Genomic DNA, 13938 nt, shown 5'->3' with positions numbered 1-13938 from the left:
AATGCACATGAATAAAGCAGACTGGTCCTGATAAATGGTAGTGGATATTGAGTCTCTGGAGCAGGTAATAGGGAATGGTGGAGTCTGTGACCAAATTGGAGAACATCCCAATTCGGGGGCCAACTACTTGACTTTGTAGAAAAGCAGAGCCAGCATTGCCAGATCTCCTGATTTTTTTTCCCTCCTGTAAAGCTTGACATTTAGATTTTAGGGGCAAAAATCTAATTTTTCAATGTTGGCCACTAAAATTTAAACTGTATGCCAAACCTCCCTTTATCTAATACAAAAGCACACACTCACATCTGTGCGCTGGATAGAGCCAGCAGGCTGCCAGTGTGTGAGCTATGGATGACATCAGTCTTTCTGGTTTGTCTTTAAGCTCCTCTTTTGAAGGCCTTAATTTCAGCAGCAAGTATTAGGCTCTGGGCTTTGTCTTGTCAATCATGCTTTGTTTGAGGGCAGAAGCATCCCTGACCTTCCATATTAGAATTGAAAGGCACCCAGAGATAACCCACTTCAGTCTTTAACCTTTTTTTAATGGAAGACACTTATTGGGGGCCTACTAAGTGCTAGACTCTGGGCAAGCTCTGGACACAGAGAGGGATAACAGACAATTTATCCATCGTTTAGCCTCTGTCGGCTGGATCTCTTGGAGTGCTAGGCCTGTTACTGTTTCCCCAGTCTAATGAAACGCTTTTGTACTATTTAGAATTAACAAAATCCTAAATAGTACAAAATTCTTGCATTGAATAGAAGTCTCTCTCCCTTAACTTCTGCTTCATTTGACGTAATGTGCACACAGCACAAGGGTACACCCCTGCCCCCTTCAACATTCTATTATTTGAAGACTGTGATGATGCCTCTTCTTTATTTTCTGTTGTTCAGCCTAAAAATACTCATTTTCAGTTGTTTCTATCTGGTTTGTAAAATTGTCACCATTCTGGTCCTTCAATCTGGGTACACTCTAGTTTCCAAAGTACACTTGAGATATGGAGCTCAACTATCGGTTCTCACTAGGTTGGCAGTATCTTGATTGGGGTTTGAAACGATTTCTGAAGATGCTCATCCACTCTTTGAGGTGGCTGGACGGTGCCTTCCCAACAGAAAGCAGAATACCGGTTTTCCTTTGCTGGCTTCTTGTTGAGGGCGAATGGGTGGGTTGGAATTTTGTATGAGGTTTTTCTTGTTACTATAATCCTAACAGGTTATAATATATTTATAACTTCTAGATATTTGGTTTTTCTAACAACTATTGGGAACTAAGAAGATGTAGACCTAAATTAAAGAAGCTAAAGAGACTTTTGATGGAAAATACCTACGAAGGACCCGACAGTCAAAAGGAAAACAATTCCAAGTGCTCAAAAGTAAGACTCTTATTTTCGTTACTTTTTGGGGATTTAAAAAATAGAGGCACTTATGGTGACGTTTTTGCTTTTTAAGTTTATATTATGAAAATTGCAGACGTATCCAAAAGCAGAAAGACCACCGTATATTCATCACTCGGTTGAACGTTTAGTGGTATTTTGTCAATCTTGTTTTCTTCTATCCCTTCCTCCTCCAATCCTGTCTTCCTTTTTCTGGAGTTTTTTAAAGCAAATTTTACATACCATGGTGACATTTGCATAGCTGAAAGCTCATGTTCCTAATTATGCAAAAATAGTCTTTCACAGGTTTTTATTAACTAAAACTTATAATTAGGGGCTTTGGGGAAAGACATTATGATAAGTATTGGAACTTATGCATTACATAAACACACAATGTCAGAATTGACTAATTCCTGGACGTACAGAAAAAATATAAACCAAGTAAAAAAATTTTTTAAGTTTTTAATGTACAATAATTCAAAATTATAGAATTCTCTTGGTATTCTGAAGACCATATTTATATTAGAAGTTCTCTTTTTCTCCATTGGCTGATTTATTTGGGGGGAGAGGTTACAGCTTTATTAGATTTGATTCATATACCAAACTATTCACTCATTTTACACTGAATATATAATTCATTGGTTTTAGTACTTTTACAGTGGTGTGCAGTCAGCACCCTGATGTTTAGAACATTTCATCACCCCAGAAAGAAACCCTGTATCCTTTAGCTTCTAACCCTACTTTTCTCAGGTGCCCTCTTCCACCTCGGCCCTAGGCAACCATTAATCTACTTTCCATCTCCATTGATTTGCCTCTTCAGGGCATTTCATATAAATAGAATTCTGTCATATGTGGCCTTCTCTGACTGCCTGTTTCTTTGACTTCGCATGATGTTTTCAAGTTCCATCCATGTTGTAGCATGTATCAGTAGTTTATTCCTTTCTTTTGCTGAATATTGCTCTATTTTATGGATGTACCACATTTTATTCACCCATTCATCAGTTGATGGGCATTTGAGTGTTTCCATTTTTATTTTTATTTTTTTGTTACAGAGACAGAGAGAGACAGAGACTGACAGACAGGAAAGAAGAGAGATGAGAAGCATCAATTCTTCATTGCGGCACCTTAGTTGTTCATTGATTGCTTTCTCTAATGTGCTTTGGTGGTGGTGGTGGGGCTACAGCAGACCGAGTAACCCCTTGCTCAAGCCAGTGACCTTGAGCTCAAGCTGGTGGGCCTTGTTCAAACCAGATGAGCCCGTGCTCAAGCTGGCAACCTTGAGGTTTCAAACCTGGGTCCTCCACATCCTAGTCCGACGCTCTATCCACTGCGCCACCGCCTGGTCAGGCTGAGTGTTTCTATTTTTTAACTGTTATGAATAACACTGCTGTGAACATTCTACTGCACCTATGTTTTCATTTCTCTTGAGTATATACCTAAAAGTGGAATTGATGGGTCATTTATTTATTTTTCATACTCTTTCTAGAGACTGCCAGACTGTTTTCCAAAGGGGCTGCACCATTTTACATTTCGATCTTATCAGGGTTCCGATTTCTCTATATCCTTGACAACACTTGTTTTTATCTTTTTAATATCCATCCTAGTGAGTTTGAAGTAGTATCACTGTGGCTTTGATGTGCATTTCCCTAATGACAAATGATGTTGAGCATCTCTTCATGTGTTTGTTGACTATATATCTTTAGAGAGTGTCTATTCAGGCACGCCTCTCCCCAGTTTTTAATTGGGTTCTATGTCTTTTTATTACTGAGCCGTAGGAGAGTTCTTTGTACAGTCTAACAGTGACATACAAATATTTTCTCCCATCCTGTGGATTGTCTTCACTTTCTTGATTTTGTTTGTAAATGTACATGACATTTACTGTTTTAACCATATGGGGATAATTCTGTTATTACGCACATTCTCCGTTGCTCTGCAACCATCACTATCAGCGAGCTACAGAAATCATTTATCTCCCCAAGCTGAAACTGTACCCATTAAACACTATATCCCTGGTCTCCTCTGCCTCCTAGCCTATGGCCACCACTATTCTACTTTCTGATTCTGTGTATTTGACTACTCTCACTATCTCATGGTAGTGGAATCATGCAATATTTGTCCTTTTGTGTTGATAATGCTTTGAAATACAGAAGTTTTTCATTTTGATGAAGTCCAATTGATCTGTTTTTGCTTTGGTTGCTTGTGTCTTGGTGTCATAGCTGAGAAACTATGATTAGATCTAACATCGCTGAGATTTACCCCTGTGCTTTCTTCTAAGATGTCCACTGATTTCGTGTAATAATCATTACACATTGACAAAAGAAATCGAGCTAGTGTACAAATATTGCCTTCATCAATTTTATGTACTTAACTCCTCCAAATTCAATAGTCTTGAGAAACATTATACAAAGGCCTTAAAATGTTTATTTTTTTCTTGTTTCAGTATACAACAGAAGATTTGCTTGATCAAATTCAGGCAAGTGAGGAAGAAATAATGGCCCAATTACAAGTTCTAAATGCCTGTGAGATTGGAGGTAGTGTACCTACCATTGTTGTTAATAATGATGGGATTGAGCATCATGTAAGGGAGAGACAAGTTTTTGGACATCTTCGCCCTATTGCATAATGTTTATTCTTTTGGGGGGGCTCACAAATGATGATACTTGTATTTTGGGGTATGCGTAGAGACTGTATGTTATCATCTTTACATGAAGAGGTCAGTCTATGACCAGTGACTTTATCCTTTTTCTTTGAATTAAGTGGTAATAGAGAAGAACCATTGTTAGATCGTGAAAGGTCGTAGATACCAGGTAGTGTAATCCATTCATTGTTTGTAATAGGTGAAGAAACTAAGGCCTCTAAAGGGAAACTGACTTGTCCAGGGCTACATGTTGAGCTACTAATAAAGCATAGCACCCAGGTAAACTTGAACTTGAACTCCTAGTTCAGAATTAATTTCATAACCTCATTGTATTTTTTTTTTTCCAAATTGCTTGGAAGATGGGACTGCATTTCTTCTTGTGATAACACTTAACATATTTTTTAATATAAATAGTTTATATAGTGAACCTATGTAAAAGGTACAGTAGTGTGTTGGTCTCAGAGGTTGAGGAAGCCCAGTAATATCTTCTTTTAGTGTTTTGACTGGTTTCTGGTCTGGAGTGGGAGTTTTATCCCAGCATCTGGGCCTGCGGTAGGAGTAGATGTGGTTATGTGCATTTTTCATCCCTTTTAAGCTTGTCTTAGAGAAGCAGCTTCAGTCTGCACCCAGTGTGAAGAAGGAGGAAATCGGCATGATTTGATCGATGCACTACTCAACTTGCTCACAGTCTTTCCAAGATTAGCTTTTGTGAAACCTTAACTCTCGAATGTGGCAAATCTTTTGCTGAGTAAAGCAACTGTGCATGACTTTAGAACTAACTGGAAGCATTTCACTCTATGTGATGGTTCCTTAAGACTCATTTGGCCCTAAGCATAGGAAATAAAGGTGGTTTTTGTTTTGTTTTGTTTTATTTATTAGTGAAAGAGAGACAGAGAGAAGAGACAGCCAGACAGATAGGAAGGGAGAGAGATGAGAAGCATCAACTCATAGTTGCGTCACTTTAGTTGTTCATGATTACTTTTCATATGTGTTTTGACGGGGTGGGGGGGTGGCTCTAGCTGAGCCAGTGACCCAGTGACCCCTTGCTCAAGCCAGTGACTTTGGGCTACAGCCAGTGACCATAAGATTATATCTATGATCCCACATTCAAGTCAGTGACCCCGCACTCAAGCTGGATGAGCCTGCACTCAAGCTAGTGACCTTGGGGTTTTGAACCTGGGTCCTCAGTGTCAGGTTGACACTGTATCTACCGTGCCACCACTGGTCCAGCTAAAGTTTTTAATTATGGATTGCTACTGCTAATTACTATGGTATATGGGCAGCATGAATGTTAAAGTTAAAAGCAAACACAGTGGGTTGTAATGCATCCCTGTGCATTATTCACTTATGGCATGGGGGCGGATAGAATTCTGGTGTGTTGGGTGGGGGAGGTCCGCCAATTATTCCTAGCTTTTGTTCTCGGTGTTCTATCATATATTCTGTTTTTGCATGTTGCCTTTATTTTGTCAGGGTAAGACCAGCAACATTCTTCTTTGGAAGTGGTGGCTGTGTACCTGTCTGTTTTTCCAGGGGTGGTGGCCGTGCCTTCATTTACAAGGCATGCCCTCTTTGTCGGGAAGAGGGACGGCATCTTGATGCTCAGCCTTTATTTTGCCGCTGGTCTGCATCATGGCTCCGAGTCTGCTGTCTCTTGAATGAACTAGACTTCCTTTTGAGCCCGAGAACTTTGCAGGATAGCTGAGATGAAAGAGATGACCGTTCAGCGCCCCACTGCTGAGGTTATGGTGTGGGATATGGAACCCATGACCTTCACCTCATTTGTATGACATTCTAGTGAAATGACTTGACCAGCTACCGATGTCCATTCAGAACAAGATTATTGTGAGATAGTTGAATGTTAAAGCACTTTAAAAAAAAAAAATCAGTGTTATTCATATATAAAGTACACTTTTGAAAATCACCTGGTCTCCCTCAGCACACAATTTGTAATGGTTGGGAGACAGGCATGAGAAGAAGCCTGTTTATTAAGAAAGCAAAAGCTTTATTTCCAGTTCCTTTGTTCAGAATGTTCTTTGATCAATATAACTTTCCGAACGTGTAGGTTATTGGAGGATTCTTGAATTTGATTACGAGATGAAACTTCTGAATCACGTAACTCAGCTTGTGGATTCTGAATCTTGGTCTTTCACTAAAGTTCCTTTGAATATATGCCTTCAGGAACTTGGACCATTAGAGCCAGAGTAAGTATTTTAATCACTGTTCCTCTAGGTTTTCTTCAGGGAAAGATAGTTCTTTTTTAGGATGGAACTAAACCCAGGATATAGATGATATATATATATATTTATTAATTGTATTTTTCTGAAGTTGGAAACGGGGAGGCAGTCAGACAGACTCCCGCATGCGCCCGACCAGGATCCACCTGGCATGCCTACCAGGGGGCAATGCTCTGCCCATCTGGGGCATTGCTCTGTTGCAACCAGAGCCATTCTAGCACCTGAGGCAGAGGCCATAGAGCTATCCCCAGTGCCTGGGCCAACTTTGCTCCAGTGGCGCCTTGGCTACGGGAGGGGAAGAGAGAGACAGAGAGGAGGGAGAGGGGGAGGGGTGGAGAAGCAGATGGGCGCTTCTCCTGTGTGCCCTGGCCAGGAATCAAACCCGGGACTCCTGCACTCCAGGCCAACGCTCTACCACTGAGCCAACCGGCCAGGGCCTAGATGACTTATATTTTGATGTCTTATAGAAATTAAAGAAATATACAACTAAGGACTTAGGAATTTTGGTCATGGGGTAAACAACTGTGCATTATGTTATTTTTGCAATAAAGATATAAAGAAATACTTATGTTTACCTATTTTATAATAGACGTGTGTTCACATCATTCATGTAAAAATATTTAACATGGGGTCTGGACCATAATAACTTCCCAGTATATATTAGTTCCTATTGTAAAGTTTGACTTGGCAACTAAAAATCACTACAGTATTTCAAATCACAAATTTATATCTTAGTTTCTAGTTAGCAATGGTATTTAAAACAATGTATAAAAAGTGTGATACCTTTTCAGATGAGTGTTTTAAATTTTTCAGGGCAATGATCGAGCACTGTCTTAACTGTTATGGAAGAAAATACGTAGAGGACGGTAAGATTTGGAAGATATTTAATTGGTATAATAAACTCCTGTATGTTCACATTGGAATGCCTTTCAGATTTGTGTTCCTGTTTAAAAGGAGGATTCCAGCCCTGGCCAGGTAGCAAAATTGGTTAGAGCATTATCCCAAAGTGCAGGAAGTTGCTGGTTCGATCCCTGGTCAGGGCACATACAGGAGCAGCACAATGTTACTGTCTCTCTCTCTCCCTTCTTCTGTTGCTGAAATCAATAAATATTAAAAAAAAAAAAAAGGACCCCATGGGTTTGTGGAAGGCAAATTGTGTATAATTAATTCCCTCTGAATTTAATGGAAGAAAAAGAAACACTAGGAGTTTATTTAATTTGGAAAACAACACAAAAGTATCAGATACCTTTTTTTCTTTTTTCCCGTAAGTGAGAAGCAGGGAGGCAGAGAGATAGACTTCCATATATGCCCTGACCGGATCGACCTGGCAAGCACCCTGCGGGGTGAGGCACTGCCCAACTGCCCATTTGGAGTCATTGCTCCATTTCTTGGCAACTGAGCAATTTTAGCGCCTGAGGTGAGGCCATGGAGTCATCCTCAACACCCAGGGCCAACTTGCTCCAACCGAGCCATGGCTGCTGGAGGGGAAGAGAGAGATAGAGAAAGAGAAAGGAGAGGGGGAGGGGTGGAGAAGCATGTGGTCACTTCTTCTATGTGCCCTGGCCAGGAATCAAACCCGGGACATCCACACGCTGGGTAAAGGCTTTCCCGCTGAGCCAACCAGCCAGGGCCCAGATACCTTTTCTTAGGAGAGGTTTATTTATTTATCCCCCCCCCAGATGAAATTTATTTTGAACTGAGAGCTGACAAGGTGTGCAGAGCAACAGCGCAGATGCTCCTTCAGCATGCAGTGAAGTTCAATCTGGCCGAGTTTCAGGAGGTGTGGCAGCAGAGTGTGCCCGAGGGCATGGTGACCAGACTGGACCAGCTGCAGGTGAGGGGGTGGAGGTGGTGGGGACCCTGAGGGCATGGTGACCAGACTGACCAGCTGCAGGTGAGGGGGTGGAGGTGGTGGGGACCCTGAGGGCATGGTGACCAGACTGGACCAGCTGAAGGTGAGGGAGCAGAGGTGGTGGGGATCCTGAGGGCATGGTGACCAGACTCGACCAGCTGAAGGTGAGGGAGCAGAGGTGGTGGGGATCCTGAGGGCATGGTGACCAGACTGGACCAGCTGAAGGTGAGGGGGTGGAGGCGGTAGGGACCCTGAGGGCATGGTGACCAGACTGGACCAGCTGACAGTGAGGGGGCGGAGGTGGTGGGGACCCTGAGGGCATGGTGACCAGACTGGACCAGCTGCAGGTGAGGGGGTGGAGGCGGTAGGGACCCTGAGGGCATGGTGACCAGACTCGACCAGCTGACGGTGAGGGGGCGGAGGTGGTGGGGACCCTGAGGACATGGTGACCAGACTGGACCAGCTGCAGGTGAGGGGGCGGAGGCGGTGGGGACCCTGAGGGCATGGTGACCAGACTGGACCAGCTGACGGTGAGGGGGCGGAGGCGGTGGGGACCCTGAGGGCATGGTGACCAGACTCGACCAGCTGCAGGTGAGGGGGCAGAGGCGGTGGGGATTCCTGCCGTGACTCAGCAGGTGATCGTTATTACTGGACGAAATGATGCTTGCATTCAAACACTTTGGAGCCAGTTTGTTTTCCTGGCACTTACTGGGAATGCACTATACACTCAATCCATCACAAAATCCTTACAAAACAAGACACTTTGTTGAAATATAAGTTGTCCCTCTAAAGGGGGCTCATAGTAAACTTAGTGAGATACACAGCCTTCACCACAGTCTTGTTTTAGAATATCTGGATCACCTCGACGACATCCTTCAGGCCCATCTCTGGTTAATTAAACCCGATTCCCACTCCATCTGTTTTCCTCCGTTTCTGCAGATGCACAGCCTTCACCACAGTCTTGTTTTAGAACATCTGGATCACCTCGACGACATCCTTCAGGCCCATCTCTGGTTAATTAAACCCGATTCCCACTCCATCTGTTTTCCTCCGTTTCTGCAGATGCACAGCCTTCACCACAGTCTTGTTTTAGAACATCTGGATCACCTCGACGACATCCTTCAGGCCCATTTCTGGTTAATTTAACCCGATTCCCACTCCATCTGTTTTCCTCCGTTTCTACTAGCACAGTCAGCTCAAACTATCATGTTTGTCTAGCTATGAATAGCTTTAAAATCCCTACACAGGCCTTCCATACTTTTAGTTTTGCCCACCTCCAATCCACTCACTGCCGTGGTACTAGAATGATCTTTTAAGAATGACGGTCAGATTAGATGACAGTCTGGCTTAAGTCACTTTAATGGCTGCCTATTGCATTTAAGATATAAGATCCAGAATTCATGTCTTGGCCTAGAAGGCCCTTCTTAATCTCCCTGTACCTGTATCTGGCTGCTCTCCCGCCTAATCACCTCATAGCCAGTGTTCTTTCAAGTGTTCAGGGTCCTCACGCTCTCTCCTACCTTAGGGCCTTCAGCCAAGGCTTTTATTCCAGAATGATCGTCTCCCTAATTTCACCAGGCCCCGCCAACTCATCTGTGAGTCACTTCTTCCGGGAGGCCATCCTCTGCTCTAAAACAATGCCTGTTTCACGCCTCCACTGCACCTGGCTTTTCCCTTCATGGCACTTCCACTGAGCTTTGGAAAAGTGTTTCAGTATGTGGTTGCCCACCCCCACGTTGATAGAATGTTCTTTACTGTTGCTTGCCAACATATAGCATGCTGCTTGGCACATAGTGTATGCTCACTAAGTATCTGTTAAATAAGAGAAAGGATTTGCTCACTATTTAGAGAGTTCCTTTTAAGTGTAGGTACCATTTTGAATGCTGAGGAGAAAACATCATACAAAGTGCCATCAAGATCTTAAGCTCTATCTGGAAAGCTTTTTGGGCCCATTCAGTGTGTTAGTTATAAGAGCTATGTGATGAGTTTTGCCTTTTGGAAAGAACACTAAGACAGCAATGAGGATGGATGGATGGATGGATGGATAGATAAGAGATGGATGTCCAGGTTCTCAAGGCTTAAATACTCCTAACTAAGACAGTACTGGCCAAAGAAGTAGGTGATAGAGAATGGATAGAGAAATGTTGAACCCTTAAGACCTATAGAACTTAGTGGCCATTTAGGTGTGGGGTTTGAATAATGGAATCTAAGATGATGCCTTGGTTTCCTGGCTTCTTAAGATAGTGGGACTAGACCAGGTTTGGGCGACAGATACTATGAGCTCATATATAGGTTTGGACATAGAGATTGGGTGCTCAGTCTAAGAAACACTTGAGTTTCAGATACAAATATTGCAGCTGTTAACATGTAAATGATTGGGAAATCATAGGTTTCATCGAGGTTACCCACCACTGTGACAGAGGGACAAATGGAGGGTCGGGATGAAGGCCCAAGAAACTGTAGCATCAAGTTAGAAGGAAAATAGTAACATGGTGGTATCAGAGATAGATATTCAAAGAAGGAGTAAGCAACACTAACAAAGAAAACAGGTGAATCCAAATGAGATGAATCCAAGAGGGGGCCCAGTGGAACTGGCAACGACAGGTTACTGGTGACCTTGAACTAGACTTGTTTAGATACATTGTGTGGTAGAAGCCAGATTGCTGAGGAAAAAGGAGAAGTCACGTTTAAAGAAGCTCTTTTCATGTAAAAGACTATTGTAAGTCTCTAGGTAATTTGTTTATGTTTTATGTAGCTGACATTTTAAAAACCTTAGGCTAAGCTAGACCTAATGGTAGAAGAGTAAGTCATGTTTAAACATCAGACCATCACTTTAACTGCTCTTTTTCTTCTCATTTCTTAATAGGGTTTGGCCTTGGTGGATAGACACTCAAGACCAGAAATCATATTTTTGCTAAAAGTAGACGATTTACCGGAGGATACCCAGGAACGTTTTAACAGTTTATTCACGCTGAGGGAGAAGTGGACAGAAGACGACATTGCTCCGTATATTCAGTAAGTAATTTATTAAATAGTAATTGAGGGTTCTTTTTATAAATGGCATAGGGTTTTGGATTTATTATTAGGACACAGTTTTTTGAGTATTTCCCAAGGACACGGCTTCCTTTGCAACTGTCTCAGGTGGCGGCTGTCCACACCCACTGGTCCTGAAGGTGGGGCATGTGCTATCTTTCTTCCTTGATACTTCTTTTAAAGCCATCTCTCTGCCCTCCTTCCTGTAAAACTGCAGCTCTTAGAGAGACAGTCAGACTGTAGACCCTGGTGTGGCTATACGGGAAGCATCCTTCTCTGATTGCCGCCTCTCCTTAACATCTTATGGAAGCCAGATTTCAGAAGAACAAGTCAATCCAGAAGCCATGCTTGTAGGACCTCGACTTCACTAATACTACCACCTCTTCGCCGTGTCTGTCTCGCGGGCCCTCTCTCTTTTCACCCAGATTGGATCCCTTGGTCATCTCTCTGGCTATTACTGTAGATGCTCTACTACTCTGGTCCCCTCTCTCTTTTCACCCAGATTGGATCCCCTGGTCAGTCTCTCCGGCTGTTACTGTAGATGCTCTACTCCTCTGGCCCCCTCTCTCTGTCTTCTCATACCTCCCAGGTAAAAACCTACAAACATTAAACCCAGCTTTCTGCTTGCCCTGTGCCTACATGTAGGCACCTAAACTTTCCTGGAGAAGAACACAGTGGGGCATGCCAGGCTCACTTAGGAACCGGAGTGGTTCTTAGCACGGCCCCTGGGGAGGCATCATATCCTCACGAAGCTTCTCTACCCTTGGAGCTCACTGGCCACCTTTCCTCTTTCATACCTTCAACACCCCGCTTTCTTCTTTGCCTTCAGCTTATGACCTTGTTTTCTGAGAAGACAGAAGCAAACAGAAGACAAGAACTGTCGTCTTTCCCACTCCCAGTCTCCCAGTCTCCTCGAGTCGGCACCGGCTTCCTTTGCAGGGCCTTCTGCATATGGCATGAACCGTCTGTTAGGCCATCCTTCTGCACTGGACCCATCTCTCCCGGCCTGTGAAAGACTTGGAATCCTCTAGTTATTCCTTCCTGTGTCATGTTATCAATGTCTCCCTATCTGCTGGGTTATCCCCATCCCCATACAATATTCTATAGTATTGCTCATCTTAAAAAAAACAATAGCCGCCTATTGGACCCATGTCCTCTGCTCTCCTTCACAAGAAAACTCCTTTAAAAAGTCTGCGTACTCTCTACTTCCTTGTCTCCGTTCTTTTCCTAAACCCAATGAGATCTCCTTAAACCCAGTGGCGGCCATCTTTCTACATTCCGTGGCCAGTTGTCTGTCCTTATTTACTTGGCCTCTTAGCACTGTGTGATACACTGGGCCGCTTCCTACTTGAAACATACTCCCTCAAGGCAGCTGCTCTTCTCTTTGGCCGATATTTCCCTGTTCTTCCACGTGTTGAAATGGTGGAGCCCTGATTGAGGATTTGAAACCACAACCGTGGCGTATTGGGACATCGCTTTAACCACCAGAGCTACCCCACCGGGGCTGTCCTTATCTAGGCTTGGATATAAATACGACATCAGATTCCTATGTTAAACTGCCTAATGAATATTTCCCACTTAGTCGTCTAATAGGAATGTCACACCTAACATGCTTGTGACAGAACTGTTGGTACCTCTGGTCCTAACCCCATCTTCCTCATCTCAGTTAACGGCACTACCATTAATCTGGTTACTCACACAAAAGGTCTAGAAATCACCTTTGTCTTTTTCTTCTCACTCCTTGGTTCAAACTGTAAACAAATCCTGCTGGATCATCTTGTACCTGACTCCAAATTGGTTTCCCTACTTCTCTTTTGCCCTCTTACCCTCTTCCTCTTTTCCAACTTTTCATTTTGGAAAATTTAAATTAGTCAGAAGTGACAGTATAGTATAATGAAGACTGCATGAACTTACCACCTAGCTTCCAGAATCGTCACTCAGTGCCTCCTTTATTTAACTTAGATGGATTATACCTTTCCATTCATGAAAACTCTCCTAGTGGCTTCCTGTTGTACTTAGAATTAAATCACAACTCCTTTGCAAGTTCTTCAAGGAACGTGACCTAACCCTTACTCGCCTCTTTTATGTCCTCTCATTCTTTTCTCTCCTCATGATGTTCCAGTCATGGTCTACTTTTTTGGGGGGTACAGAAGAGGAAGCTAGAGTTCAGGGAGGGCAGGTAACCTTGACATGCTCACACAGGTACCCTGGTATCCAGGTTCTGAGTCTAGATCCCACTGTATCACATTGCTTGTATTTCTAGTTTGGACGCTGTGTGGTAAAATGGGGGAAAACAAAAGAAAACATGGACTTTGAAGTGACTATCCTTTACCACCTGAGCCTCAGTTTTCTCATCTCTATTATCAGAGTGAAAGACTTACTCATAGCCTTCTTTTTTTTTTTTTTTTTTTTTTTTCATTTTTCTGAAGCTGGAAACAGGGAGAGACAGTCAGACAGACTCCCGCATGCGCCCGACCAGGATCCACCCGGCACGCCCACCAGGGGCGACGCTATGCCCACCAGGGGGCGATGCTCTGCCCATCCTGGGCGTCGCCATGTTGCGACCAGAGCCACTCTAGCGCCTGAGGCAGAGGCCACAGAGCCATCCCCAGCGCCCGGGCCATCTTTGCTCCAATGGAGCCTTGGCTGCGGGAGGGGAAGAGAGAGACAGAGAGGAAAGCGCGGCGGAGGGGTGGAGAAGCAAATGGGCGCTTCTCCTGTGTGCCCTGGCCGGGAATCGAACCCGGGTCCTCCGCACACTAGGCCGACGCTCTACTGCTGAGCCAACCGGCCAGGGCCTCATAGCCTTCTTTAGAA

At 43.6% G+C, this 13938-nt stretch overlaps 1 protein-coding gene across 2 annotated transcripts in view; it reads left to right on the top strand.

Annotated features, from left to right (window-relative positions):
- The window catches only part of DSCC1 (DNA replication and sister chromatid cohesion 1), a 29980-nt gene that overhangs the window by 14801 nt on the left and 1241 nt on the right, over positions 1 to 13938 (top strand). For both annotated transcript variants that reach the window (XM_066379413.1, XM_066379412.1), the window contains exons 3-8: positions 1230 to 1364; positions 3805 to 3895; positions 6065 to 6203; positions 7050 to 7102; positions 7916 to 8070; positions 10955 to 11103. In XM_066379413.1, coding sequence (XP_066235510.1) covers positions 1230 to 1364; positions 3805 to 3895; positions 6065 to 6203; positions 7050 to 7102; positions 7916 to 8070; positions 10955 to 11103 — 722 coding nt within the window. The remainder of the gene's footprint in view (positions 1 to 1229; positions 1365 to 3804; positions 3896 to 6064; positions 6204 to 7049; positions 7103 to 7915; positions 8071 to 10954; positions 11104 to 13938) is intronic.

This window comes from Saccopteryx leptura, chromosome 3 (genome assembly GCF_036850995.1).
Source record: "Saccopteryx leptura isolate mSacLep1 chromosome 3, mSacLep1_pri_phased_curated, whole genome shotgun sequence".
Taxonomy (NCBI): Eukaryota; Metazoa; Chordata; class Mammalia; order Chiroptera; family Emballonuridae; genus Saccopteryx; species Saccopteryx leptura.
The sequence above is the reverse complement of the archived record's forward strand: the minus strand, read 5'-3'. Positions and strand labels throughout refer to the sequence as shown.